This window comes from Siniperca chuatsi, linkage group LG13 (assembly GCF_020085105.1).
Source record: "Siniperca chuatsi isolate FFG_IHB_CAS linkage group LG13, ASM2008510v1, whole genome shotgun sequence".
In the NCBI taxonomy this organism is placed as follows: domain Eukaryota; kingdom Metazoa; phylum Chordata; class Actinopteri; order Centrarchiformes; family Sinipercidae; genus Siniperca; species Siniperca chuatsi.
The window spans coordinates 2,565,174-2,592,353 of NC_058054.1; the positions used below are offsets into that span (position 1 = coordinate 2,565,174).

Below are 27,180 nucleotides of genomic sequence, written 5' to 3' on the forward strand. Positions count from 1 at the left end.
ATAATCCTCTGCTGCATAATGTGCATATAAAGGTGTGCACTAAAACACATGTACAACATCTAATCTAATAATAATCTAATAATCTGTGTGTAGCAGACGTATTATTATACTATAATTCAGTGTTTTAGTGTGGATTTCGGGGTTGTACAGACACGTCTCGGTGCTTTTACTTGCTAGATGTTTTAACTAAAGACAGAAACGGTTCAGACGAACAGCTCTGAACATGCCGGCTGTGAACGCAGCCTCATTGTTCCTCCATCACACATAAAGTGTAGGTGTGATGTGTGTCTGGATGGAGCTGCTGGTGACAGTGGAGGCTTAAAGCTGAGGAGAATTAAACAGGATTTGACTTGGCCTCGTTTCTCTCCTCCGAGGCAGCAGCCAGCCTTTACTCCATCACTCTGAGGAGGAAATAAAATATCTGTCTCTCTTTGCTTTGGAGAGGTTTTTGGCAGCTGTTTGACAGTGAAACAAGCCTCTCATTTCGTCAACATGTTGTAAATAAATCCCTTAATAAATTTGGACGCTCTGCTCCACCTGCATGTGCCTACCAGGACGTATCCCTCCGCCTCAGCGAGAAAAACAGGAGGCCTTTGGCTATACACAGCACGCCACGTTCGAACTCACGTCCCAAATGTGAAAAATACTCTCAGAACAAGATTTGGTGACACAGTTGCGTAGTGAGCGGATCTGCTGGTTCCAGATGTATTTTTCTTTAAATCATCTCCTAAATGTTACTTAACATAGAAGCACGGGACTCTCTTGGATGATTTAACGTTTATAACGGTTTAATCAGGCTTTGTCCCTTATTCTGGTGGACGGCTCCAAACACTACGATACCCACGAGCCTTGGCAGCAAATTGCCACGGGGAAGAAGCTATTCAGAGGTGCGAATTGAGAAATTCAGATCAGCTGTGAACAAAACACGCTGCCATAGTTGCTGAATTCATCTAAAATGAACGCAGAATTCCAGAGAAAATTCGTTTAAGATGCAGATTGTTTTTTCCCGCCTTTAGCAGCGTACGTAACGTAATGCTCTGTGACTGCACGTTTATGACGGAAATGCACCTTGGGAGTCTTGGTTGACTTCTCTGCTTCATGTCCGCAGGTTTCTTGTACACTGTCTGTGAGAAAATAAATGAAACTTTTACTTCTTGAACCAGGCCAATAAAGTTTTCTTTCGGAACAAACTGGAACGGCACTTGGGCAGTGACTGACGGCGAGGCTGCCTGTCTGCTTGAGCACAAACTGTTAACCAGGAAATAGTGTTGAAGGGAAAATTTTAATGTCAAAATGTCTGTCTTTAGTCTCACTGTCAAGAAGCTACATAATGGAAATGAATAAATCTCTCTCTCTGTGTGCGTCTCTTTAGGAAATGTCCGAAAAACAACAGGGGCCGCCGACAAAAACAGAACCTGGGACACTTTTCCTCGGACACTAACTCCAGGATGGTATAGCCGTGTTTGTCTGGGTTCTTTTTGATAAGTTTTTTCTTACGGCGTGGGAACACCATTTTTTAACGGCAGATGTGTGGTATTAATTTTTTTTCTCCTGGGAAACCATAAAGAAGAAGAATGATAGTATTTATTTAAGGGGCCTTATTTTCTCTCCTCTTTTGTTTTCGGATGGAATCGTTGCGCATTGATTTGCCGCAAGAGCAAGTACAAGGAGCTGATCGTCAAACACCGCTGTCACTTTACATCGTTACCGTGTCTGCTGTCTTAATTACTTTGAAATGCTTCATTAGAGGTTTTGTTGAATGCTTTATGAATACGGTACCTTTAGTAAACTGGCTAACTGAGTAATGTCTGCCCCTCTGGAATGTGCTATTTATTGAAAACGCCCCTCTCTGTTTTGCTTTTTACTAATAATGTGCAGCTGATCACCAAATGCAGTTTGTTTTCCATTTGTTTTTGTAGGAGGTGAGTGGGGGCAGCCAGTGATATAGATACTGTATGTTTACACTTATTCTTTGGTATGAAAGTCCATGTAAAGACTTCACTGTGTTCAAACTAGCTAATAATTTATTGTTATTATTTTTTTAAAGTAGTTTTTACTTAAGGTTTTTACGTTCACTTTTATTTTAAACGTTGGTTTCTAAATTCTAGTTCCTGTATATTCGCATGACTTGTGAAAACTGTGTACTGTGGTGTAGTTTTAACTTTGTAAAAGAAAAGCCGACGGCCTCGACGCCTCCTCCGTCTCAGAGCCGCAGAGATCCGACGGAGACGGAAATCCAAAACGTGGGACTGATGAACGGAGGTCACTGAGGGGAGAGGTATTAGTCAGTGTTAAAGAAAGGAATGTGTAATGTTTGGAAAAACAGTCTGCTGTCTTTACCCGCACCAGAAAATAACAAAAAAGAACACTTGTAGTTATCATTGATGGTGGGAAAACCACCTCTGCTTGGACGGGGAACAGATCGGTGTCGATTTTAACGCTCAGAGTCAGGAATGTTTTTGCATCTTCGTCTGAATTCAGAGAATTGTAAAGGAAGTGTGTCGGCCGTTTGGGGGCTTGAAGGACTGACTGCACATGGAGGTCAACTCTAATGATGTTTTTTATGTCATTGGAAAAAGTCTTGGTTGCTCAGGTTGCTGTAATCAAGGCCTTTCTTTGAATGTGAGAGAATAATAATTGTGTCTTTCTGTCTTTTGTTTGTTTTAGTTTTGCATTTGCTCCTCAGCGGGACATTCCAAGCACAGAGGACCCCTTACAAAAAAAACCCTACAATAATCCCACAGGCAACATTCAAAACATACTTCACAGTACAAATATCACTAAAGACCCCATTTCCTAATGGTATTAACATGTGGTCAGATACAGGTCGTGTATGTCTTAGGGTATTAATGTTATGAAGTCTTAGTGTTAAACAGTGAGGACAGACAAATACTGTCGTATGTCAGAAGACATTAGTCAGACAGATTCAGTCCAACAACAATGCTAACAGTATGACGGCAGGAAGTTTACATCCGGTGAATGACAATGCCTTTGCTGTGTTGTCTCCTTGTGTCCCTGAGTTTACTGTAACACACCCTGCTGATATATTCTGTACGTCAAGTTTTGTGCGCTTTATATCAAAGTCCCATCGTTTCATTGCAAATCGTCAGAAACGTATTCAAGACAGAGCTGTCTTGTTTTTGAGTGCGTAGACTCCACTTCTGTCCCACCTCAGCACTCTGAAATCTTTGTTTGCTCCCGATCAGCTTTTTCGCACTTTTTGATGACACATTTATGTTTTACAGCAAACCAATCACCGTAATGCCCGTCAGTCACAAACTGAACCTTCTCCTAGTAGCGTCCAGCGATGCCGCCGTAACAGCTGTAATCATGAAATGACTAATGTTCATTTTGTTTAAATTCATTTCCTACATGTGATGCAGCCACGTATTTGTTGATGTTCAGTAGTCAGGAGGTGAGAGGGAGAAATCCTCTCTTACTCGATAGTGAATCTGGATGCAGAAGCTGATTTGTAGTATTAAAAGTCAAATTGTCACAGTATTTTCAGCAATATTTAAACCTCAGTCTCACTTGTTCACGTCATATTGGGTATCCTCTATGTATAAGCTGACAATCCGTTCATGGCAAGGTGTTCCTCTAGAAATCAGGCAATTATTCACAGTAACACAACTAAATCTACTTATGAAAAGTATCTGTTGTATTCTGAATGTTCTGTTTCCTCTGATGTGACCTGAACACAGTCAAGTGGTATTTTCTGAATCAGGACCTTCGAGGGCAATTAGCTATGCATTAACTCTACTGCCATTTACTCCACTTCGCAATTTATAGTTGTAGAATAATAACAACTAAAACTGAGACTGCAAGAAGACACTAAGAAGAACTTAGAGAGAGTGAAGGACTTTAATTTAAACTGAAACTACAGTTGATTGTTAAATTAGTTTGGGGATAATGAATGGGAAACGATAGCTGCCCAGTCAAGTAGCTAACGGAGTTCGCACCAGCATTACAGCAGCGAAGGTTTGGACCAAAATCAGTTTCAGTGGGACTGTCCGGATACGTGGATTAGGTCGTGACTGCAATTTAACTAAATCCACACGGGCCTTTTGTATAGAGCAAGTTAAGCTAAATTTAGCTAGCAAGCTAACTAACTTTCAGCTCACACGTACGAATTGCATTCTAGGGATTCAAAGCTGTTAACGTTATCTAACATTAGTTAGGTCGCAAGAAATTCAATAAGAATAATTACAACATTACTAACACTGCTTCGCTCACTAGGTAACGAGCCACTGAGGTCGAAAGATGTTAAAATACATTTTAACCTCCAGAGAACAGTTAGCAGTCCCAGTGATTCGGCGTTATGGCCATAAGTAATAATTCAATAATCATTTCTATTTTCTTGCGCATTAGTAGAGGAACTGTGTCATTTTCCTTTCTCGACTCGGTAGGGAGGGACATGGCCCGGTGGTGACACCAGATTTCAGCTTTTTACTTGATGAAAAGTGCTTCTTCCTCTGTGTGGATCTGTGGAGGAGAGGCTGAAACTCTGAGGCTGTGCTGAGGTCCAAAATGCGAGTTCAGGGAGGTTTGTCTTCTCTGTATGTTTCTAATTTTTCATTTTCTGTCACATGAGTTTTTCTGTAACGTCTTAGTTTACGTCTACAAGTCGTAGGTCAGCCCCCCCTCCCTCCCCCTCCCCCGAGCAACGCGTTTCCACTTGTTGTCGACCATCGCAGCCGTGACTTCTCTAAATGTGACTAGAATGTGTTTGACATGTTAATATTCTGCATGTAGACTTTTGAGAGGCTATTTTTGGTCTCTGCCAAAATAAAAAAGGAAATGTTTTTTTAATGTACACCAGGGTGCCGATGTGTCATTTGAGTGGAACGTTCCTTTTTTTATCTGTTTGTCCTGTGAGGTTTGTCTTTTATTTGTGTTTGGCTGTTTCTTCTTCTGACACTGCTCTCATTTTACAGCGTACTCCACTTCCTGTGACGGATTAATGATGGTTTGTTTACAGAAATCGTGGGGATCTGACTGCAGAAACAAATTACTGAGATGACCTGTCACAGGGGACTCTTTACTTCACACATACAGAGGACTTTTCTTTTGTTTTTGTTCCACAGAGACACTGTGTCCTAATTCCATACTAAACACTAACATTATGCATCTTCTCATGTTGACAGTAAACTGTTAACGAGAAATCCGTCTGTAACACCGTAAGGGTACCAGCCCTTTTAGAAAAAGCACATGTGAACTGTAAACTTTACGTAGTCCGACAGGTGAGAAAAGTACATTTTTTAAAAACGTTTTCTAAACAGCTTTGAGGTCCCTCAATACTGAATTTGTACCATCATATTAATTTTGTTAGTTCATGACATTTACTGCATTTGTCCTTGTCCCCTCCACACAGTTTTTATACAGTTGCGATGCTGCAGACGTTCCAGAAAAACTGTCAGGCTTTGGCTGCTAACAGATAGCTGCACAAAGAGAGAGACGAAGTCGTGACGCGACGCCCGGGCCAGCCTCTGCAGCTCAGTGCAACCTTTCATTCAGCATTTCTTTCATCGCCTCACTCAAAAAATTCCAGCAAACACTCTCATGACGCAGACAGTCGTACGCGCAGTCCAAAGCTATGGAACGCAAAATATCTATAACACTAAGACATCCACTCAGAGCTTAAATTAACCAGTGTTTTAATACTTAGCAGCTGATTCTTTTCCCCAAAAGGTTTTACAGAGCGTGCCATGGATATCTGATGTGTTGTCGTCAGGTGTGAGACCACAAGCTGCCTCAAGCTTCTCGGATGTGAGGATTTATATCGTTATAAACTGAATATCTTTAGGTTTTGGAGTGTTGGTCAGACAAAACTGGCATTTTATATATTATGTTGAAACAATTTTTATCTTGCATTTAGCAGTTTTTAGTTCATTGACAGCAGTATGTCAATCGGGCCCGGTTCTAGGCATGGGCGAGGGGAGGGGGGCAGCAATGCCCCACAAAACCCACCCAGCTTTATCCCAAAATTCTGTCACCATGTTTAGAAGCTTTGGGATGTTGTGGTCAACATTATCAGTCTCCACCCCCCCGGTCAGAGAGGAGGGGCTACATCATTAATTGATGCTCCTGTCTAATTAAAAACTGCTCGTCTGCAGAAGCCAGAACCGGAGCAGAGGTCACCGCAGCTCCACGTGAAAATAAACCAACGTGTGTGTCGTATATTTCTACAAGGGGCAGGGACTCAGGCACGCTACCCCGGAGTAAATATAGAGTTATAGACCGGAGGTGGTGGCGTGGATGGAGGTAGGACTGGCTGGGGGGTAGTCGGGGACGGGAGCAGCTGCCGGCTTCAGTCGAACACATTCTGCAATCAGTCATCTCCAGACTACCACAGTGTAAAAAAAACAAACATCCATCACGATCCAACATTCATTCATTAAAAAGTCCCTGATCCTGAAGTAGTGCCTCCTTCATAGACAGGAAATATCAGGAGTTTACACATAAAGACACAATATCTATGCGTTCAATATCATCATCTCAAACTCAACAATACGTTTTAATCTGTGCTGAAGTCATGGTGGAGGAACTTTCATTTCTTCACCAAACCACAGATAACTTCTCATGGGCACTGAGGCTAACAACAGCAGTAGTATCTGCTTAATTCAAGACATCACCTACCTTACCGTGCATCGAGTTTCCCACATGCAATTAAAGATCATAGTAAACTGTAGCCAAGCAGTTAAAGTGAAGTGATACAATGTCAAAAATATTAGCTCCTAACTTTGGAGAAACAAGGCTAAGGTCAAGGCAAACTGATAAAATGTAAGAAATGGGAGCGAGAGACTGAAGGAAAACAGTCACTGGCTGTTTTGGGGCGAATAAACACAAACTACAAAAACTAGCCGGGCGGTCATTCTCACACGAATATCACAAGGTGAAAATTAGCTTTGTGTTGTTTTGCTGCACTTTGATTGCACCTTAAGGATCCCCTAGCCCCCTTTGACCCATCACTGCGTGGGAGCAAGTCACGAAAGCTTATCCTTGCAGAATTTAGGGGCGCGACTGTAAGTGCAGGCCTATGTTATTTTTAACACATTCATGTGTGTATTTATGGACAACAAATACTTTTCAACACATTGTTATTAATAGATGACAACACAAGTTCATGACTTTGTCAAACTATGAGCTAAAGACCAACAATTATTCACTCCACACTATACAGCACATCGGACATGTACTGCACACTTAGCACAGAAGTAATGCTCAGAATAAATAATTCCTTCTGTGCAGTGAGCGTTAAAATAGTGTCACTCTGACACTCCTTGCGTCGTCTCTATAAAGAGCCTCAGATCTCAGTCACAGTCAATGTTTGGACTCTGCTGCCCAGGGGAAAGTAAAAAGGGCAGCGCTGCAATGTTTAATCCCCGAAAACATTCCAACACTGTGTAATCAGACCAGACAACTGTGGCTTCTTTGCATCTTTCAGTGCAGAGCTGAACGACTCCTAAGCTGCCGCTGATGTACATGTTTCGCAGCTGCTAGCACGAACATATGTGCAAATAACGGAAAATCATGACTCAGTCTGCGTGGCTCTAACAAAGCGGAGCAGGACTTGGACTGGGATTTCCATCATCCTCTGCCTTGCGTCTTCCCAAAATGTCAGAGTGTCGCCTTACAAAGAGTTTTTATTTTTAGCTGGGGCGGTTCGTGTAAGCATTGCCGCTCCCCTCTGAGTTTACCGCCTGGCCCACTTCCAGATGAGGGCTGAATTCAGGTTCCCTTTGGATCCTGAAGCCTTTTTTAAAAGGGGGAGGTGGAGTTTCCCCTCTCTCCTGTCCCCTGACCTGAGTTTGGGTCACAGCGGTTGGGTGTTGCCACTCTCCGGTCTCCCTGTTGGTAACTCCAACGGTCCTGGTCCCCTTCCCCAGACTAAACCACAAATCTGCAACTTTTAAGCAGGTTTCAAACTAATTCTCCCCCAGCCATCAAAACACTGCAATGGATCAGCACAAGTATCGCACGGCAGGCGTCCAGGAGAAGCTGGAGATCATCGGGGTGGAGGATGAGGCCGGGAACCCCATCAGTGCCCTGACCATCCTGTCTCTGCTGGAGCGCGTGGCCGGCATCATCGACAACGTCCAGTCCGGCCAGCAGCGCATGGAGGAGCGTCAGCTGGAGCTGGAGAACAACATCAAGACCATCCAGGGCGACGTCCTGAAACTGGCCAAGGACCACACTGACACCAGCGGCACGGTGGAGAAGCTCCTGCAGAAGACCCGCAAGGTCAGCGCCAATGTCAAGGAGGTCCGGACGCGCGTCGAGAAACAAAACGTTCGCGTCAAGAAGGTTGAATCCACGCAGGATGAGCTGCTCACCCGCAACAAGTTCCGCGTCGTCATCTATCAGGTAAGCAGAGGTTTGGATGAATGTATGTCAAAAAGATGGTTTGTATTTCTGGGTTTCTAAATCGCAAAGATTGAACATTTTGAAGTGAAAACATGAAGAGCATAACTGAGACTGAAGGTATCAAGTGTTCAAATTCTTTCAACAACTTTATGCTTTTTTTTTGCTGAAACAATTACTCAATTAATCTGTCGGTCAATCGCAGCAATTATGTCTACCAGTTAATTGTTTAAGTCATTCATCAAGTAAAAATGCATTTGCGGGTTAAAGTGTCTAAAGTGTGAGAATTTGCTACAGAAAATCTTTGGGTTTGGTCAAACTTGTTTTAGACTTTTCTTTATTCCATGATGATCCCACGAGGAGAAAACAGAAATAAATTAAGTAGACAGCAACACTTGTTGGGCAAATGCAATAAAGAAGAAAATCATAAGTAAATAAACAATAAACAAATATACAGCTGAACAAACAAGGACACTGGTGGTATACAGTAGTTACTTAAAGTAGCCATGGGGACCCCTTTTAGGCCATTACTATTCGGACAAAAAAAAAGAAAAGAATAATTGATTGATTAATAATCCAGTGATTTCCAGTGGGTGTTCACGAGATAAATCTGAGAAAAACGCATTCCTGCTACACAAAAAGAATCCTGACATTTTTCATTTATTTTTTGTTTTGTTGTTTTGAGTTACTGGATAATTTCACATCTTCTGGCCACTAAAAAGTATAAAGTATACTTTTTACTTTTGGCTGTTAGTATATTCACATAATCATAATTTCATATAATAGTATATTATATACCACTAGTATAGTAATTCCAACTGGACAATGCAGCTGTTTCATTTTTGTAGGTTTTGTTCCTTCATTAAATCCTTGTGCAGGAAATATGGTTTAGATTGGTTGTTAGTCTCTAATTTGTTAATGCTAAGTACTAACTTGTCAATAACCAGAACCATTCGTGAATAACAATAAGTTCAACATTTGAAACTTTACTGTAGCATGTCAACCTTTTTTTAATGTCCCGCCCCATCCAGGCTGTGATTGTCACGAAAAGTGACACAGACGAGCGCATCAACTTTATGAAAAGTTGAACATGTTTCAACCAAAGGCACCCGATATAGCTAGCCAAACCCAGACCTTATCGTATCCCTATTGCCTTGTGTCTTACCGCTTCAGCTGCAGAACCTTGCCTAACAGTTGAACTGGGCTCGCTGGGTTCGCTGGGCTGCTCTCTCTGCTGCCTTCGGACTCACTAGGCTGAGATGATTGACAGGTAACGGCGCCAAATGAATTATTTGTTATTTTAAAACAACTGGCTGCATCAGCCTCAAGGGACTTCAACCTCTTCTCTCTCAGCTTTTCAGCACCACCTTCATGTTTTCTCTCTTTGGTCGGGGGAGGGATTTAAAGGTGTTATTGGGCCAGCCCAGTGTCAAGAAAAAAACCCGATGGGCCCAATTATGTTCAAATTTCACTAACGGATGAAGATCCTGAAAATTTGGTTTCAAATCTTACGTTTTTCTTGACAACAAACACGCAACAATCAATGTTAAAGTTTTGTTTGTGGTGAGTTTAACAGTCATAAAATCATCAGGACTGTGTGTGGTTTGATCACATTTGATTGACAACAAAACAACTGTGATTGCATTCATTTTGTCATCGTAGAAAAGGTTTCAGTCGTAGTCATCTGGACACTGTTTTCAGAATCAAGACGTTTCGGCTCCCATCCCTCAGAAAGGAGTCCTCCCTGAGGGCGGGGCTTAAGCAACACAGAGTAGCTTAGATTTCTGAGTTCTCAGACCATTTTCACAGTTGAGAATGACTTCCGGATGGGAGCCGAAACGTCTTGATTCTGAAAACAGCGTCCAGATGACTACGACTGAAACCTTTTCTACGATGGAACACTCCTGGACGAATGAGGGACTACACCGTATTGCATTCATTTGTTGAATGAATGCATTCATATTCATTTGTGATTCAAATGATGCCAAATCCTGATTGGTGCATGGAAATACATGACATCATCTGTGTCCAGCTGAGCTCCGCCCACTTCAACTTGTAACTTTGGCAGAAATGTGTGTGTTTTAGCAGGAAGCCATCGCTCACAGTAAGAAGCTGATTGAGAAAACAGCATTTTAGGGCCTTTAGCAGTGGGGACAGTTTAAAAAACACCTTCAAATAAGAATCTGTGAATTCAGTCGACACAAGAGGCAGTCAAGGGCTGTTGAGGGAGGGCAGGTCCACTCTGGATTATCAGATCCAGGGTCCCGTCCAGGTTTCCGTTTACAAGGAACTGGAGCATAATTAAGTTAAGTATCAAAAATAAAGTAGATTCAATCCCTCAGGCGGTACAAACTCTGTGCCAAGCAGCGAGATCTTAACTCAATTCATTAAGCAGTGGACGCAGTCAGAAGGCGAGTGGGGATGTGAGGAAATGAAGGGTGGTGTAAGTTCAACACTTAAGAGCCCTCCGAAACTCTGGCAGTTTATAGAAATGCATCCTCGTTGTGTTGAGAGGGAACACTTTCATCCAAAGTGCAAACGACCTTAATCAGGTCAGGTGAAAACAAGATGATTCACTTTGAACACAGCCATTTGAGCGCTTTTGAGCCTAAAAATGTACATTTGCATGAACAAAAATTCCTATTGAGTCATCGCTTAACATGAAGGGTTGAAAAATAAACCAAACGAGGTGTCTTATCTCCAAATAGACACATGATACAACCTTTAAAAGTGCAAAGAGAGTGAGAAAACTTTGAGGCACTTGTGTTGATTGAGGAGGCAGTCGTTGTTAAAGAGATGGACAGACTTTATAATAGCATTAAATTGGAGTGCTGTGGGATTTTCTGTGGAAGCAGCTGGTCAGATGGCAGACAGAAAGAGATGTTTCTCTGAACCCAGACTGTTAACGGTGATCAAAGACTCTGTACATCGCTGCAGGCTGTGTGAGTGCAGCTTTGGTCAGACAAGAGGCGAAGAGCGTCAAAATTTGAGCTGCAGCCTTGATCAGAAACAGTCAGAGTCCGGAGTGGTGTCAGGCGTGAACAGTTTTTGCTACACGGGAATGAATCTGTAGTAATTAGATTAATTACAAACATATTCCAGCGTAGACAAATTGGTTGGTTTCTGTGGCTCAGTGGGGGTTAATCTGGCCCTGTCAGTATCCTTATTTTACATACATTTTCCTCTGAAGTACTGATTTGTGCTCTCAGATGACTTAATCTGCTCTCTTCCTTCTCTTGTATGGAGGGAAACACTTTCACATGGTGGTATCTCATTCCAAGATATAAAAAAAAATAAATCCAAGCGGTTTATGGTAAAGGAAGTGAATCATTTGAGGCATAGGTGAACAAATGAATTTCAGGAATACATTTTTTCTGATTTAAGAGAGCAACATACTTTGAATTTGTAAAGTACACAAATCAGGACCATAATTTAAGGGAATGATTTGTAATTAGAGGGCACAAAATGCTCATTTCAATGACTTATTGAGTTGTACAGTTGAACATATCCTGGCACACTTGGTCCCTTAAAATAACCTTAATTACTACTTAATTTACAACAAAAAACATGCCAAACATATTAATCGAAGTAATGGATTTTCTGCATAGATTAAGAATGTTTTAAGGGGTAAAAACAGTTTACAATTTACAAAACAACATCATAGGTTCTCCTTAATGTGTGCCTTAAAAGGAGTTCAGGGGATTTTTACTTAAACTGTGCAGATAATCCATTAAAAATACCTTAAAATTTTGCAATCCATTAATTTAGCCATGAATTATCCCATTAAAATGTCCTTAATTAGATCATTATCAAAGGGTAAACTAGTAGAATTTGAAGGTAAATAATTGAGGGATTCAGTTTCATACTGACTGGAAGACCAATATACTGGACCTCATGTTTATAGTCTTTGCCTGTAATCTTTACATGTACACATTCAAACGACATTTTCATTCAGTTTTCCCACAACCTTTCTTCTGAAAAGGCATCCAGGCCATTACGGGACACTGTAACTCTCTACTGAAACTTGTTATAAAATAGAAATGCCGATGATGTTAAAGATGGATGCCGATGAATGAGAGATAAACACTCATCTTTACATACGGCTCTGCAGATATACATTCAGCAGCCAGTATTAGATGGAGATGCTGTCTTCGTTAACGTCCCAACTTCAGAATAGTAACCGGGGCGCTATGTGCCGCTAACAGCTGCTGTGGATCCGTGACAGCGAGACCTATTCTGGGACCACAGCATTCAGCCTCTCTGCCAGCAGGGACACGCCATAAACTGCTGTCAACCAGAATCAGGGTCTGACATGGCAGCTTATCACAGGGGTCAGTATACGGGGGGGGGGGGGGTGTCAGTCATCCTGACCTGCTGCTTCAAGGACCGCCCCTTAAAACACCTCAAACAAAAGATAATGGAAGATAAAATGCTGTAAGACAAGATAATAATGCCAGAAATAATATAACGTAAAGTAAAGATGTATAAAACTAGGCAAGAAAAACTAAAGCGGCACGGTGGTGCAGTGGTGAGCACTGTCACACCGGAAGAAGGTTCGAGGTTTGAACCTGGCGGACAGCTGGGGCCCCCCCGACCCTCTAAAGGATAAGCGGGTATAGATTATCTTAATGGACGGATGGATAGTCAGTTTATACTGTTTGTGTTTGTTCGCCCCAAACAGCCAATGTACCAACTGTACAGACGTTAGCTGTAAGCTAGCTAGCAACAGACCGATCGAGTGTTTCTGTGTGTTTGAGTTCCACCTCAGCAGGAACTCCAGTTCTTCCTGTTATTTACCTCCAGTCTCTCAGTCACGTTTGTGGTTCCTGCTGCTAATAGCGCTGTCAGCTAAACAGTCGATCACACCGCACGGCAGCAGAGGCGGTTGGACCAGCATCTGGTTCAAAAGTAGTTTTGTAGTTCCTTAATTTTGAGACAAGCCTGCTATGCTGTTATCCTGCGTTGCTCTGTGTACAATGACACAGCTAAAAAAGAAAAGTGCAGTGATTTTAGGGGACAGACCTAATAAAACTGTCAGTCAACATCAAAGTCCAGTGCCCTTCAGTCTTCAGGTCCTGATGGCAGAATACCAGTCGCCTTTATTCTTCAGTCTAGATTTAGGGAGCATCAACAGGCTCTATTTGTGGAGGCTGCACTTAAATTGACATGGGGCCAGTAATATAAGAAGTATAAAGTGCCTCAAGCCTGCATTAAAGTAATCAAAAGAATCTTGTCATCTGTCCAGGATGTTATGGGAAGCCAGTACAGAGCAGTTAAAAGAGTAATATATTCCCTCCTACTCTGGAAGCTGCATTTTGTTGTTGACATAGTAAAAGCAGGACTGTACAACTGCAGGACACTCAACACGTTCACATCAGCTGTGTTTATCCTCAGAGACGCTGAGATTTCGGCAATTTGGGGTGTTGTTTCAGGTTATGACGAGTAGCTGTGTCAGGACCGAAAACTACCATTTAAAAGTACTTTGAAATAAATATGAATTAGTAAAGATCAAGTAAAACACGCTGTAGGATTTCTTAGCAATAATACACGACAAGGTGTCCTGATGCACAGAAAATAACGTGGAGGTGACATGCCATTGGCGGTAATGACCTTGAATGTGGCGCTAAAGCACACTAAAGTAGGTCATCAGTATGCAAGCTAATCGGTCCCTTATTACCCACGTAGCTACATGATGTGCTTGCTAATATGAGTAAAAAAAACGAAACAAATGTTGCTTGACAATTTTTTTCAGAGGAGGTTGAGGAGATAAAAGGTCACTTATGTCTCATTCAGATGTTTGACCTACGTATAGCTTAAGCTGATATGTGATTTGATTGATAAAAATATAAAAGTGATGCAAAAAAGGTTGTTGTCTTGTTTTAAAGAAGGTCCCGACATCAACAAAGTAAAGTAGTTACTAGAGAGAGTTGAGAGGAAAATGATGAATCTACAGCGGTGGAAGAAGTACTCAGGTCCTTTACTTAAGTAAAAGTAAAAATACTTGTTACAAGTAAAAGTCCTGCATTCGAAATTCTACTAAAATACACAAGTATCACCATCAAAATGTACTTAAAGTATCAAAAGTCAAAGTCATCGCTATCCAGAATGGCCCCTATTAAATTATGGAGCCTTCAAGGTCCGAAAGATGCTTTTTTTTATCTTCTGCACACAAGATAATCATCACACACACAAGTTATTATTGTGTACAACAAGATAAAAAGCCATTTTTTCAGGACTTCAGTGTCTCTCCTGTTAGTTTTGTTGCGAGGCAAAAATTATTCAATAATCATTCTTATAAGTACGTGATGACCTCACGTAAATCCCAACCTACAACATAACCGAAAACACCTGTGAGGGTCTTTGGGGCCTTTAATCTATAACATGCATCGTATTTAGTTCATCATATAAGTTGATCATATGTGTTGTATGTAAAATCAAAGTAACTATAGCAGTTAAATAAATGTAGTGAAGTAAAAAGTGCAATATTTCCCTCTGAAATGTAGTAGAGTTGAAGTATAAAGTAGAATGAATTGGATATACTGTACTGAAGTACAGTACTTGAGTAAATGTACTTCAGTTTTCTTCGTCTGTTTAGGAAAATAAAACAAATTTTGATCATTTACAGCTCATAGGAATTAAATGTCTCTCTGTTTGTCTGTCTACTATAATATATACTACATGCTATATTACAAATACTACAATATTTATTTTGCAATACAATTTATTAAATTTAAACGTGTGATTCATAGGTAGCTTATAGCCGCACCAAATCACACGAATGCTTCAGTCAAAAGCTCAGATGGCGGTTACTGCTACTCTGCTACCTTTAGCGGGATTAAGCTAGTGCTTCCTTTAATTATGTGTAATAAGAAACTGCCAATATGTCAGTTCATCAAAATAGATATTTTTAATTACAGACAACAGCTAGGGGGAAAATCAGTGAGTCAGTTCAGTTTTAGCTTTACAGAAGCTAAGGCTAGTTGTGGCTATCACACCGGCTTTAACGTGATGTAGTTCTCTTGCCTTAGTTGTCTAGTTGACTGAGTGCAGTGGTGGCCACAGATTACCAAAGTTTAGTTACTGTGTTCCCAGCTACAACAGACGCATCCTTCTTTACTCTTTGTATTTCTGTGCACTGAGTCCAGGTTTAGCTCGGTCCGGTCCGGTCCCGGGTGGTTCAGGCTTTCTCTCCGTCCGGCCTGCAGAGGAGACAGTCGCAGTGTTGAGTTTCCTCATGACTGATGTGCTGTCGGTTATTCTGAGGTCTCCGTTCATCTCCTAATATAGAGCTTCAGCTGCGGTCATTTAACCGGGAAGCAACAGGCGGTTTGTTAGAGACAGACGTCGCCAGCGGCTGAATAATGAAGGCCGGGACAGTAATAAGAAAAAGATAAATGGCTGCTGGTTTACACCAAGGGCCTCTGCGCCTCGGCTGTTGTTCACAACACCGGACATTAGAGGACAGCGCGTCATTTTGGAGAAGTTAATGGGTTTTAGTTTGTGATATTTCTGCTGTGTGGCAGTGAGAGAAGCTGAGCAATGAAACGTTTATGAGTTAAACTCCCCAACAGGCACAAACACAATTAAAGCAGGAGGTCACCCAGCTAACGTTGCTATAACAATGCAGAACATCCGACATCGCTACAAGTTCTGGAAATGTCGCAGGGGGATTATTTGATTTGAAATATTATTTGTTGAGAACAGTGCAAAGCGTTATTAAGTTATATTAATGTTACCTATAAATAAGCAGTGGTGGAATGTAACTGAGTAGTAAGTAAATGTAAAGTAACATAAAATAGAAATACTCAAGTACAAGTACCTCAAAATCGAACTTAAGTACAGTAGTTGAGTAAATGTACGTAATTACATCCCACCACGGCTTTCAGCTGATGGTCTCAGCTCAGCAGAGCCTCTCTCTCTCCTCTGCCACCACCCGAGGTTATTAATACACGTCTTGACCCACATCCCCTGCCGGTGTAATTATTGTGTCATTCACAGTGTCTGGACGCGCTCTGACGGCTCCTCCCTGATTAATGAGTGTGATCGTTGCAGGTGGCCACAGTTTAATTAGGATTAATTGGCTTTCACATCCAAAGTCACCTGTAGGGCGCAGCGGGTGGAGCAGGCCTGGGAGGAGGTCCCTGCAAGAGCCGGTTTGTTTGAGTAGACGATCAAGAAACATCAAGAAACATATGACAATCCTGCTTTTTTTAAAAAGTGAGAAATAAGAGGGAAAATTGTGGCATGGTGGGCAATTTGGTCAAAATTAAAACCACAGTATCACAGCATTACCTCAATATCAGTGCGTTAATGATATTTATGTAATGATTCAAAATCACATTGAAAAAAGTCACGTTCATCCCACTGACTCAAATGTTTTTAATCTTTTCTGAGAAAAAAGTCTGATCGTTTAGAAAAAATCGTCTGCTTTTAACTAAGTACTCGGGAATTTAGGTAAAATAGAGACAGATGGACAATAAGCAATGAAACATTGCCAGGCTCGAAGTATTCCTCCTGTTATTGAAATTAAAACAAGCGCTCTGGATCAGCAGGTCAGCTAAATGTCAGTTTAACCATTGAAAGCTGACATTTATCTGTGTTTTGGGAGCCTCCTTGAGTGCAACAATAAAGAGAGGTTTCAAATCAAAAGCCTTTACCGTGTTAATCAATAAGATAACTTCTACAAATAAAAATTGATAATATTCATAATTAGATATGATATGTTTACAAGTCTAAGCGAGCTGATTTTCAGAAAAAATAAACTAAAACTACAGGCTGCCTGGAAGGAGGGAAACTGATCTAAAAGATGGTGATTTAGAAAATGATCAGCATTAATTTAAAGTATAATGCAATTTTTAGTTGATGTGCTTAATAATGTAAAACTATCAGTATTGCCCTTTAAGTACAGTGTTGTACTAAATATCTAAAACAAGACACAGCCATGCTAGCGGCTCTGTGAGGCTGCACTGAAACACAGCGGTGCTTTGAGCTACATGCAAATGCATGTAATGTAGCAGGTATAATGTTTACCATGATCACAGTCATAGCTTAGCGTGTTAGCATGCTAACATTTTCTAATTAGCAGTAAACAGAGTGCAGCTGAGGCTGATGGGAATGTCATCAGTTCTGCAGGTATTTGGTCAGAAACCAAAGTGTTGGACTCGTTAAAACAGGACTGTCAAACTCAAATACACAGCGGGCCAAAATTTAAAACTTGTACAAAGTCGCTGGCCAACATTGAACAAATTAACCTTTTAATATGGAACCAAACAAGTTTTGCTTTAACATTGAATATGTAACCAAACAATATACATTCCCCGACAAAATTATAGGGAAATGAAAATATTTGAATCGACATCTGCTTTGAACCAAATTTCAACGTAAAATATATTCATTTTTTAAATTATTTTTATGTATTTTTTTATTTTCTATATCATGCAATTTCTTTTATAATTTTTTTATGTTTTTATTCCGACAAAAATATAGGGAAATTTATAATTTATTGACTTTCCGTGCCCAAGAATCACATCTGAACACCTATCTGACAGTTGTAGCATGAGGTCGCTATGATTACTGTCACAGAGGAGAGGGCGTTTCTGGGTCCTGTCATGATTGACGCGCCAAAACAACAGCAGAGCATTATGGGATTTGTAGTATTAGCGGTGAATGCGCTGTATAATACCGGCGGGCCAGCTCTAGTAGGCATTTGGTATTGCCTCACGGGCCAAATATAATTACACGGGCCAGAGTTTGACACCTTTGCATTAAAATGTTGACCTGATGGTGGCGCTAGATGAAACATCAGAGGATCACCATTACATTTCATCCTGAGGGGAACATGAATATCTGAACCAAATTTCATAACAATCCATCCAATAGCTGTTGAGATATTTCAGTCTGGACCAAAGTGGTGGACTGCCTCGCTGCTAAAACCAGATGGTGTCATTATTATTACCAGCCATCTTGAGTTACAGGTGTTGTTTCCTGCCAGCAGCTTCCTGTCTGAATGAGTCTCAGTTACTGATAATCTGAAGATGCTGATCTCATGAAGATGCCAGTGTGTTCGAGGCAAGAGGCTGCAGGCCAGGTCTGACAGAGTATCTCACAGGAATATCATGTTTTCTATCTGGACCTGCATCATCTCAATGAGCAACACAGTAATTTATCCCTAATGGATAGAAGAGACAGATGAGCAGATAGATATCAGTTTCATCTCTGTGTCCAGTAGAGTGATAGACAAGGCATTTTGCAAGTAAACGTCAATATGTGCAGTGTGATATTTTGTTAACTGATCAGTGGGCTCAAAACTCCAGCAGACCTCAACTTTAAAGGGCTTTAACACTTTTAAATCCTCGTGTTCTCTGTCTTCCCCAGAGTCACACGTTTTAGATGGATATCAGGTTCATCTCTGTGTGTCCAGCACAGAGACAGGTCCAGGACGTGTATAGCCTAGCTTAGCACAAAGACTGGAAGCAGGGGGAAACTGCCCTAAATGTCAGCGTATCCCTTTTTTCGGTTAACCTGACCGACTGGTTTGAAGTTTATCGGAGATATGCTGTAAATTTTGTGAGGTCACCAACTTCAACATAGCAATAAGAATGAAAAAGGTGTAGGTCGTCCTGCCTTAACAGGTGCAACTAGAGAGGGTGATGTCCTTCAAGCAGGCGGATAAGTGAAAACACCTGCAAGGCTGGACGATGGGTGTGAAAAGCCTTTAAGGCCTTCTACTCCTCATTGCGCTGTCAAGTCATAGATACCGCATCATAAAGACAGTTGGAAGTAACTCGCTTACACGAAGGGAAAGTACTTAGGAATGCCTCTGGTGTGCACAAACCAACACAAAGTATACACAGAGCAAAAGACAAACATGAGTAGCTGTAGTGTAACATGCAGGGAGGCGACGTGTTCGGAGCTCAGCTTTGTGTCTATTCTGCCTGCATAGCGAAAGCAACACTTCAGTGGCTAAACAGGATGCGTGCAGTCACAGTACTGCGTTCAGTCAAGCACTCACAGCTCAATACAAAACCAATGCACTTAAGATGAAAGAAAATACAATTTTCAGTTTTTGCAAGAAGGTGTGTGAAATATGGATTAAATCTAATCTACTTCATCACATTGATGCAAAAATATATATAAAAATACAATATTACCAAAAAGCAGCCTGGTGCATATCTGGGTATAAACAGTATATGGCAAAGGGGAGTTTTACCTTATCCGAATCGAGGGCTATATAAATAAAAGTGACTTGACTTGACTTGACGTGATATTGCAAATGCACACTGTCTGATGCTATGATGGTTTTATTGCCCAACGCTACTTGCAAGCAAGTTGCTTCTTACTGTCTTGGTTGTTTCTCTCTGGTCCTGTTTGGAAGCCCTGTTTTGCTGACTATATTCTGTCCTTTCTATTTTCTTCTCTGTAGGGTGAGACGGAAATCCCATCAGTGGCTGTCACTAAGTCTCCCAAAGGACCCGGCCTGGACGGGCTGGAGATCGAGCCCGATTCCTACGACATCCCCGTCGACCTCTCCTCCGACGAGGAGTACCTGAGCGTGGAGGAGGCCGACCCCTCACGAGCTGCCCGCATCAAGAAATCAGTCGCGAAGAGCACCGAGACCCTGAAGGCCGCGTTCTCCAAAGAGAACATGAGCAAAACCAAAGACAACCTGGGCACCAAGTTTCACAACCTGGGTGAGAGGGTCATGCCGGCTGAGCGGAGGGACAAGATGCACCAAGCCGGCGAGCGGCTGAAGCAGTCCGGCGAGCGGCTGAAGGAGAACATCGCCAAGAAAGCTCCGAGCAAAGAGACCTTCCGCATCAAGCTGAAGAAGGAGAGAGCTGTCGCCGAGGGCCAGGAGGGTGCAGAGGCCGAGGCCAACCCCGAGCTCCACATCCAGGCTCAGATCGCGGAGCCGGCAGTGCTCCCGGGGGTCACCTACACCGAGGTCGCCATGGAAACCAAGAGGGAGGGGCCCGTGGAGGAGGCCGGCGCCACCCGGATAGGAGAAGAGGATTACAGGAAGTAGATAAGGCGTCAGATCAGACAGCGCTGACATGAGGAGGAGGCGCAACACTGGAGGAAGCTCGTAATGCCCAGAAGGTCTGTGATTGGTCGACAACGATGATGGACGATATTTGCCAGAATGTATTAAAACAGAAGACGTGAGGTGGGTATCGGTACGGACACCAACAACTCATCAGAAGATGAACTGGTTATTTATTAAATCTATTCGAGTTACTCTATTAAATATTATCTGTTATCAGTTTTTAACAATTATATAATTTAAACAACTTGACATGAATGAATCTTTATTTCGAATGCACGAAGAAAAGTACAGGTTTAGGATTTGTCCAAATTTCAGAGATGTGAGATTGTCAACAGGTTGCACCAGACGGCTGGAAGGAAAAGAAATGGTTGATAAAACTTTGAAAAGGTTGATGAATGTGGATCTGAAGTTCATGTATTGATCTTTTATCTGGATGTACATATAATGTTGTACATACTGCCTTAACTGGGAAGGTGAAATTTGCTCCGTGCCAACGCGTCGTCATTCCCAGGGCGTCAGATATCGACGTTTTGTCGCGCCCCTCAGCGTTGCATAAGCACGCACAAGCTGCCCTTTGGCGTTAGCAGGAGACGCCTTCAGAAACGATGTAACGTCACTTAAAAGTGTGGTGAGGTTTAGGGGAAAAAAACACTTGGTTAGGCAGTATGAAGTCATGTGACACGCAACGTAACTTTAAACGTAAAGTCAACGTTAACTTTCGGTTTCACACAGGACACGAACCCCTGTCTCCTGGGTTTGTTTGACCCATCTAACCACCCCACCACCTCCTTAAGTAAACTTTGTCGCTCTTTGTCGCTTTTTACATTACGTCACCTTATTTCATAAAGGCTTTCTGGCAGCCCTGTGCGTCTAATACAGCCGGTAAAGGGCACGTTGTGCGTGTTAATATGACGCAGAGGGAAGTGACGAAACGTCGGTATCTGACGCCCTGGGAATGAGGACGGGCTGTCCCTGCAGGCCTCAGCTGGTCTCTGAGAAGCCTGGTGAGAAAATAAAATAAAATGGATTCAACATCAGACTGGTTTCTGTATTCAAAATAGTAGGAAGGAGATGGAGTTAGAGTAAACTTTACGGTGCTTAAACTCAACATTAGTTCAACATCAGAGTTATTAGTCGACTTACAACAAATTGTAAGCTCCATCGACATTTTTGTGCCCATATTTCTGTCGCTAGTTTTCATGGATGTAGTTAGCTAGCAATGTAAGGCAAGGCAAGCTTATTTGTATAGCAACTTTCAACAACAAGACAATTCAAAGTGCTATACATACAAGTATTAAGACAAGATATAAAAGAAACACAAGACAATATAAAAAGCCATATAAATGATGATTTAAAATAAAATAGGAGATGGTAAAATAGAATAAAACAGAGCAGCTACAGTGCAAGATATGAATAAATAGTCCAAAGTTTAATTTAATAATGTTTAACAGAAAAATGTGCAGCCTTGTTTTAAAAGAACAGAAAGAATGTAAAAAGATGACGTAAGTTTTGATTGGTCAACCAGCTGGTGGAAATAGCTGTCAGTGAACGCTATGTGGACGGAGATTCAGGGATCTGGAACAGGCTTTACACTTTGTTCAATAGTCAATGAAAACTGAATTTGAAGGTGAGCAATGGGTAAATAAGGTCACTTGAATTAACCTCTTTAGTTTCCCCTTAAGTGTCTTTAATTTTGACAAACCTTTAATGTCGCATATATGTTTTTTATATCATCATGTTCCATATTTCCACTGAGTGAAATATTCAAAGTCAAGACTCCATGTTTTTTTTTTTTTTATATATATCATATGGAAATATTCAACATGTCTGCTTTATAATTTCAGACACCTTTCCCCAAAATTCAGCCTGACACATTTGGTATCTTTGGAAACTGTGGATTTAAAGAAAGTTACGTGGGTTTGACTAAAGCTTGGCCAATCAACATTAATTTGCTAAAATCTTTACCCAGTGCAGCTTTAAGTTTGAGCAGCACAGTAGCCAGTGATAAAACTTTGCATGAACTTTAAAGAAACACAGTCCCTTATAACTAGATGTGACACAAAGCTTATTTTGATTGTCATATTTTAGACATTAGACTGTAATTACTCTTCTGAAAGTGAATGTAGTGGATTTAAGGCGCTCTGAGACAAGGTGTTGGTGGCTTCAAAGCTTTTTGAGCACTGCTGAATTTTGGCGTATGAATGTTTTAAATTTTTTTTTCTTCACTTTTGCTGCTTGATATTCATAGTTTCTTTTGAAGTTCAGTGAGCATACTGACTTTATTCTCCTGGAGTGATTAGTGAGGTCACAGCTTTCATCAGGATGTTCAGTCATCAGACACTCTTCATATTATCTGCTGTTGCTTAGCTTATTTAGTGCTGTCATTATATATTAGTACAGTGTCTTATTCTGAAAACTACACCTCCTGTATAGCTTTAAACTTCTGTTTCTGTATTTATGTTCCTGTATTGCTGCTGGTGAGTTAAACTGTGTTGATGGTGAACTTCATGCAGTAGATTTAAAGTATTTGGTTTGAACATTTTTAACAAGGTTTCATCTCTCGCATATATCACACTTTTTTCATTTTTGATTACAGCTCAGTTTCCATATTGTGTTTTTACAATCATCTCAATCCAGTTTTAATACTTTACAATGAAAAACAGCTGATTGAGGACCTGCAGTTATTTTGGCTTTCTGTATAAGCAGCTCCAGATATGAATCGTTCTGTTTTGTTTTTGTATAAATAAAGTTCTCATGAAACCTGTATGAACTGGTATACTGGATAAAAAACACACACACACTGAAAAACATGTAAAACATGTAAAATGGTTCATATGAACATTTATTACATCCCTCATGAAAAGGAACAACACTACAATATTCACAGGAAACATTTTGGAGCATTTATGGAAAAAATCATTGAGATAAGTGGATTTGCTCGTGGAGACAATTGCAAGCCGTCTTCACAGTGCTAACGTGAGGCGACAGAGAGCTGGAGATCATATTAGCTGTTTCACACGATCCAGTTTGAAATAACTGCTGTGCTGGAGTATAATGTTTAGTAAAGTCCTTTCTCTTCGACTTCAGTGTCTGCATTTGGGTCCAATCCTGTTGCCTCCTAAAAAAAAGAAAGACAAAAAACAACATTAATCATTCGGGTTTTTTGAATTAGGATTGGAGAAACGAATACAAAGAAAATTCGCACTTAGATTCAATGTCGTTGAAAATATTCTTAGTCGTACATTATCAAATTCCCATTTCTTGTTTGACAAAATGTATCCTGTTGAAAACAGAACTTCATCTTACTTCATTATTTAAATATAGGAGAATACAGTACAGGCCCGGCAGGAATGTTATAACTTATATAACTGTAATTATAATTACAATTTAAATCAGGTCCAAGCCTTCAATCGTTGGTTATCCCTTCACAGATGTGTGGTTTTATCACTAACATCTCAAACCTGTGTTTAACAGCAGGGACAGAGGCTCAGATCATCTGTCCTCTCTGTCGCTACCTTCTCCTGATCTCATCTATCTGCGGCTCAAATTAAATCACTAACTTGATGTCGGCGGCAGCAAAACACGATCACTCAACTGAGTCAGCAGAGTCCTGCAGATTCACTTCTCCACCGGCGTCGGCCTCTAAATGAAATGCCAATCATTCAGCTTCGCTCCGGAGGGAATTTACAGTTCGACTCGTCTCTGTGTGGCCAGAGGTCTCAGTTTGTCAAGTGTGAATTTATTGGCCCTAAAACAAACACCGGGGCCCTTATTACCTCAAAGAGTCCAATCAAACTGACCAGCTGCAACATAAAACCTGTAAAGATGATAAAAGACGCTCTGTGGTCTGACAGGAGAAAGAATTATCAATCAAATTATCTGCAAGAGAAAAATCCAGAGCTTTATTTTGAAAGGAAACCTACATCATTTCATTAATTACATGAACACAGGAAATACTCGGTTCTGATTACATGTGTCTGATTGGGTGTTTGCTAAAATTGTGTTTAGCTCAAACATATTTCTGGTCAGTTTTCAAGGTTTATGGTAGAGTTTAAGGCCTGCTAAACTGCAGGTAAGCAAGAGTGTGTCAGTCTTGCAACACATTTTAATCACCTTTGCTACATGACCAACATGTCTAATTCTAGTTTGAACAGAAAGCAAGAACAAAATAACAGAAATATGGACCTGTAGATGTCTGGAAGACGTTGAGTTTTATTTCCTTCACAGCATAGTCAACTACAGTTTTAGCAACAACATGCATTCACAAATGCTTCTCCAATAATATAAAACAAGCTCACCACAGTTTGCCAGAAATCGTTGACCGTTCAGGTGATTAATCATTGCCCTCACACTGAATGTCAAATAGAGCTAGACCAATAAATCGTCCAGGACAGGTCGATGTATCAGACGAGATTAGCTTATTGTAGATATGTCGGCATCAGTCGGCTGATAAGTAACAAGAAATTGCAGTACAGAAATACCAAACTAGGTTTAAGTTCATTTGGAAACAGTGTCACCATTACAGAGTCGGGCCTCCGGAGAGCACTGACAAGTTGATTTTTACACTGTAAAATGTCCTGTTCAGTCTGTATTTTGGACACAATCCTTCAAAAGAACAAATCTAAAGCATCCGTATCAAGATTTATGTTATGTGTTTAAGTTTAAAAAACTGTTATCAGACTTTCTAAACTCTCAAATATTGATGAAAATATCAGAAATCCAGTATCTGTAATATCAAACGACAGCTTATCTGACAGAAATTCAGCTAGATTCTAAATTTAGTCTGAGGCGACCAGTTAGAAGAAACCTGTCCAGCGTTTGTTTCAACAAACTCAAAACTCGTGGGTGGGAAGCCAGTGAGGGATCACTCCCTTGTCGACTCCGACTGGTTGGTCAGAGCACCGGCAAAGTGGGAAGTGGATCTGGGGAGGATGTAGTTTGCCTCCCACACATGACACACTCCAGGTGAGGTGTCAAATCAGCCTCGACAGGACATCAGTAGAGTTATCAGGGACAGGGACTGCTGTTTGGGAGAAAGCAGGGAGAAATAGCATAAATGGATCAATCAAATGGGTTTTTCTTTTGGTTATTTACCATGGCATAGTTCAAGGTTCAAGGTTTATTGTCATTATACAGTAGAGGAATGCACAATGAAATGCAGCTGTGGCTCCCTCCACACTACACACTCAGGAAATTTATAAATAAATATTCAAGTATTTTAAATAAAACAAAGTATATATAAAAGTAGCACTACATTAAGAAATAAAAAACTAAATTATATTTAGTTATACAGTTGTGTATATATATATATATATATATACAGTTAAGTATATATACATATACAGTATATGTATAAGTATGTAAGTATACATATGCATATACACACGAAATGTGCACAATATGTGCAAAATCAGTGTAATATGCAAGTTATAGTGCAATTACTTGAGGTATTATTGGAAATGAGCGTAGTGCAAAGGTAATGGTATGTTAATGTGCAGCAGGAGTCCAGCAGAACAGTTCACATTGCACTCTGAGGTGTCCACATAGAGAAAATGGGTCACAGACTTAAACTTAAACTAAAGGTGTTCAACTCCATTCAGCCAATAAAGCAGAGGATAAACCTTTCATGGGGTTACCCTCCGCTACAAGCCTGCGAATCAGAGGGCAGGATACATTTAGCATTCAGCTGTTTCGTGTGTTCGGGCAGTGCGGCTGACAGACGCTGTTATTGTCCAGCAGCGCAGATACCAGGATCTGAACTGGTGTTTACACTGGAAAGTCTGTTAGTCACAGTCAGTCTGAGACATCGTGACCACACAACCAGCCGGGTCCCCAAACCAGCAAAAACACCTCAGAATTACTTTTTGAACCATTTTTGAACAGTTTGCACATCTGCATATTTCATAGTCATTAGTTGTACTAATCACCAGGGCTCGGTACGAAATTTGAATATGGTTTGAATGTTTTCTGTACTGGTGCCAGTACAATATTTTCTTTTGATACACAAGGAAACGTTGTTGTTTTTTGGGTTTTTTTTTGTTTTTTACAAAAGCCTCTTTTCATTCAACAAAATACGAAATAGGCACAACTTGGTAAATGTATCTGTAGATTATGTTGTTATTTTGGCTCAATAAAATGTTGTCTAAAATAAGTAAATTAAGATTTAAACCAGGAAATATGACAAAAAATCTGAGCAGGCATTAAATATCAACATTCGGTGGCAGGTGCTTTTATACTCGGTGCTAAAGACACATTTCAGTTGGTACTTGAACCAAATTGAGATTCAATACTAATCACAAATGTGAGATCTATTTGGGATTCTCTGTTCATTTCTTGTTATCATTTCTGCTTTTATTTTGTTTCTGTACTCTTTTCATGCACCATCTATGAGACATATTGTTCTGAACAAAGCAAATCCAATCCAGCTCAGTGTCCTTGAATAAGAGACACGATTACTGAGTGAACTGAGCCCAAACAAATGTCAAACATAGACGGTATAGTGTACCGCATTTGGTGTCAGTGTGCACAGAGGAAGCACCAGTGAAGGAAGAAGTATTCAGATCCTTAACTCAAGTAAAAGTACTAATATCACACTGTGAAAATACTCCACCACAAGTAAAAGTCCTGCATTCAAAACCTTACTAAGGTAAAAGTGTGTAGTATTATAGCAACATTTACTTAAAGTCGTCCCTGTGCAGTAAAACGCTTCCTGTCAGTGTTTTATTATATCTGATGTTTCTGGATTCATATTCCTGCTGCATTCATGTGTGTGT

At 40.8% G+C, this 27,180-nt stretch overlaps 2 protein-coding genes across 2 annotated transcripts in view; both read left to right on the forward strand.

Annotated features, from left to right (window-relative positions):
* Positions 1 to 4,813, forward strand: part of LOC122886999 (tomoregulin-1-like) — an 84,074-nt gene extending 79,261 nt beyond the window's left edge. The window contains exon 10 of the mRNA XM_044219787.1: positions 1,373 to 4,813. Within this exon, the coding sequence (XP_044075722.1) occupies positions 1,373 to 1,457 (85 nt within the window). The 3' untranslated portion in view covers positions 1,458 to 4,813. The remainder of the gene's footprint in view (positions 1 to 1,372) is intronic.
* Positions 4,814 to 7,747: 2,934 nt separating this feature from the next.
* On the forward strand, positions 7,748 to 23,171 carry cavin4a (caveolae associated protein 4a). The gene is made up of 2 exons (XM_044219788.1): positions 7,748 to 8,364; positions 19,784 to 23,171. The coding sequence occupies exons 1-2, from the start codon at positions 7,957 to 7,959 to the stop codon at positions 20,384 to 20,386; spliced, it is 1,011 nt and encodes a 336-aa protein (XP_044075723.1). The 5' UTR covers positions 7,748 to 7,956; the 3' UTR covers positions 20,387 to 23,171.
* Positions 23,172 to 27,180: the final 4,009 nt, after the last annotated feature.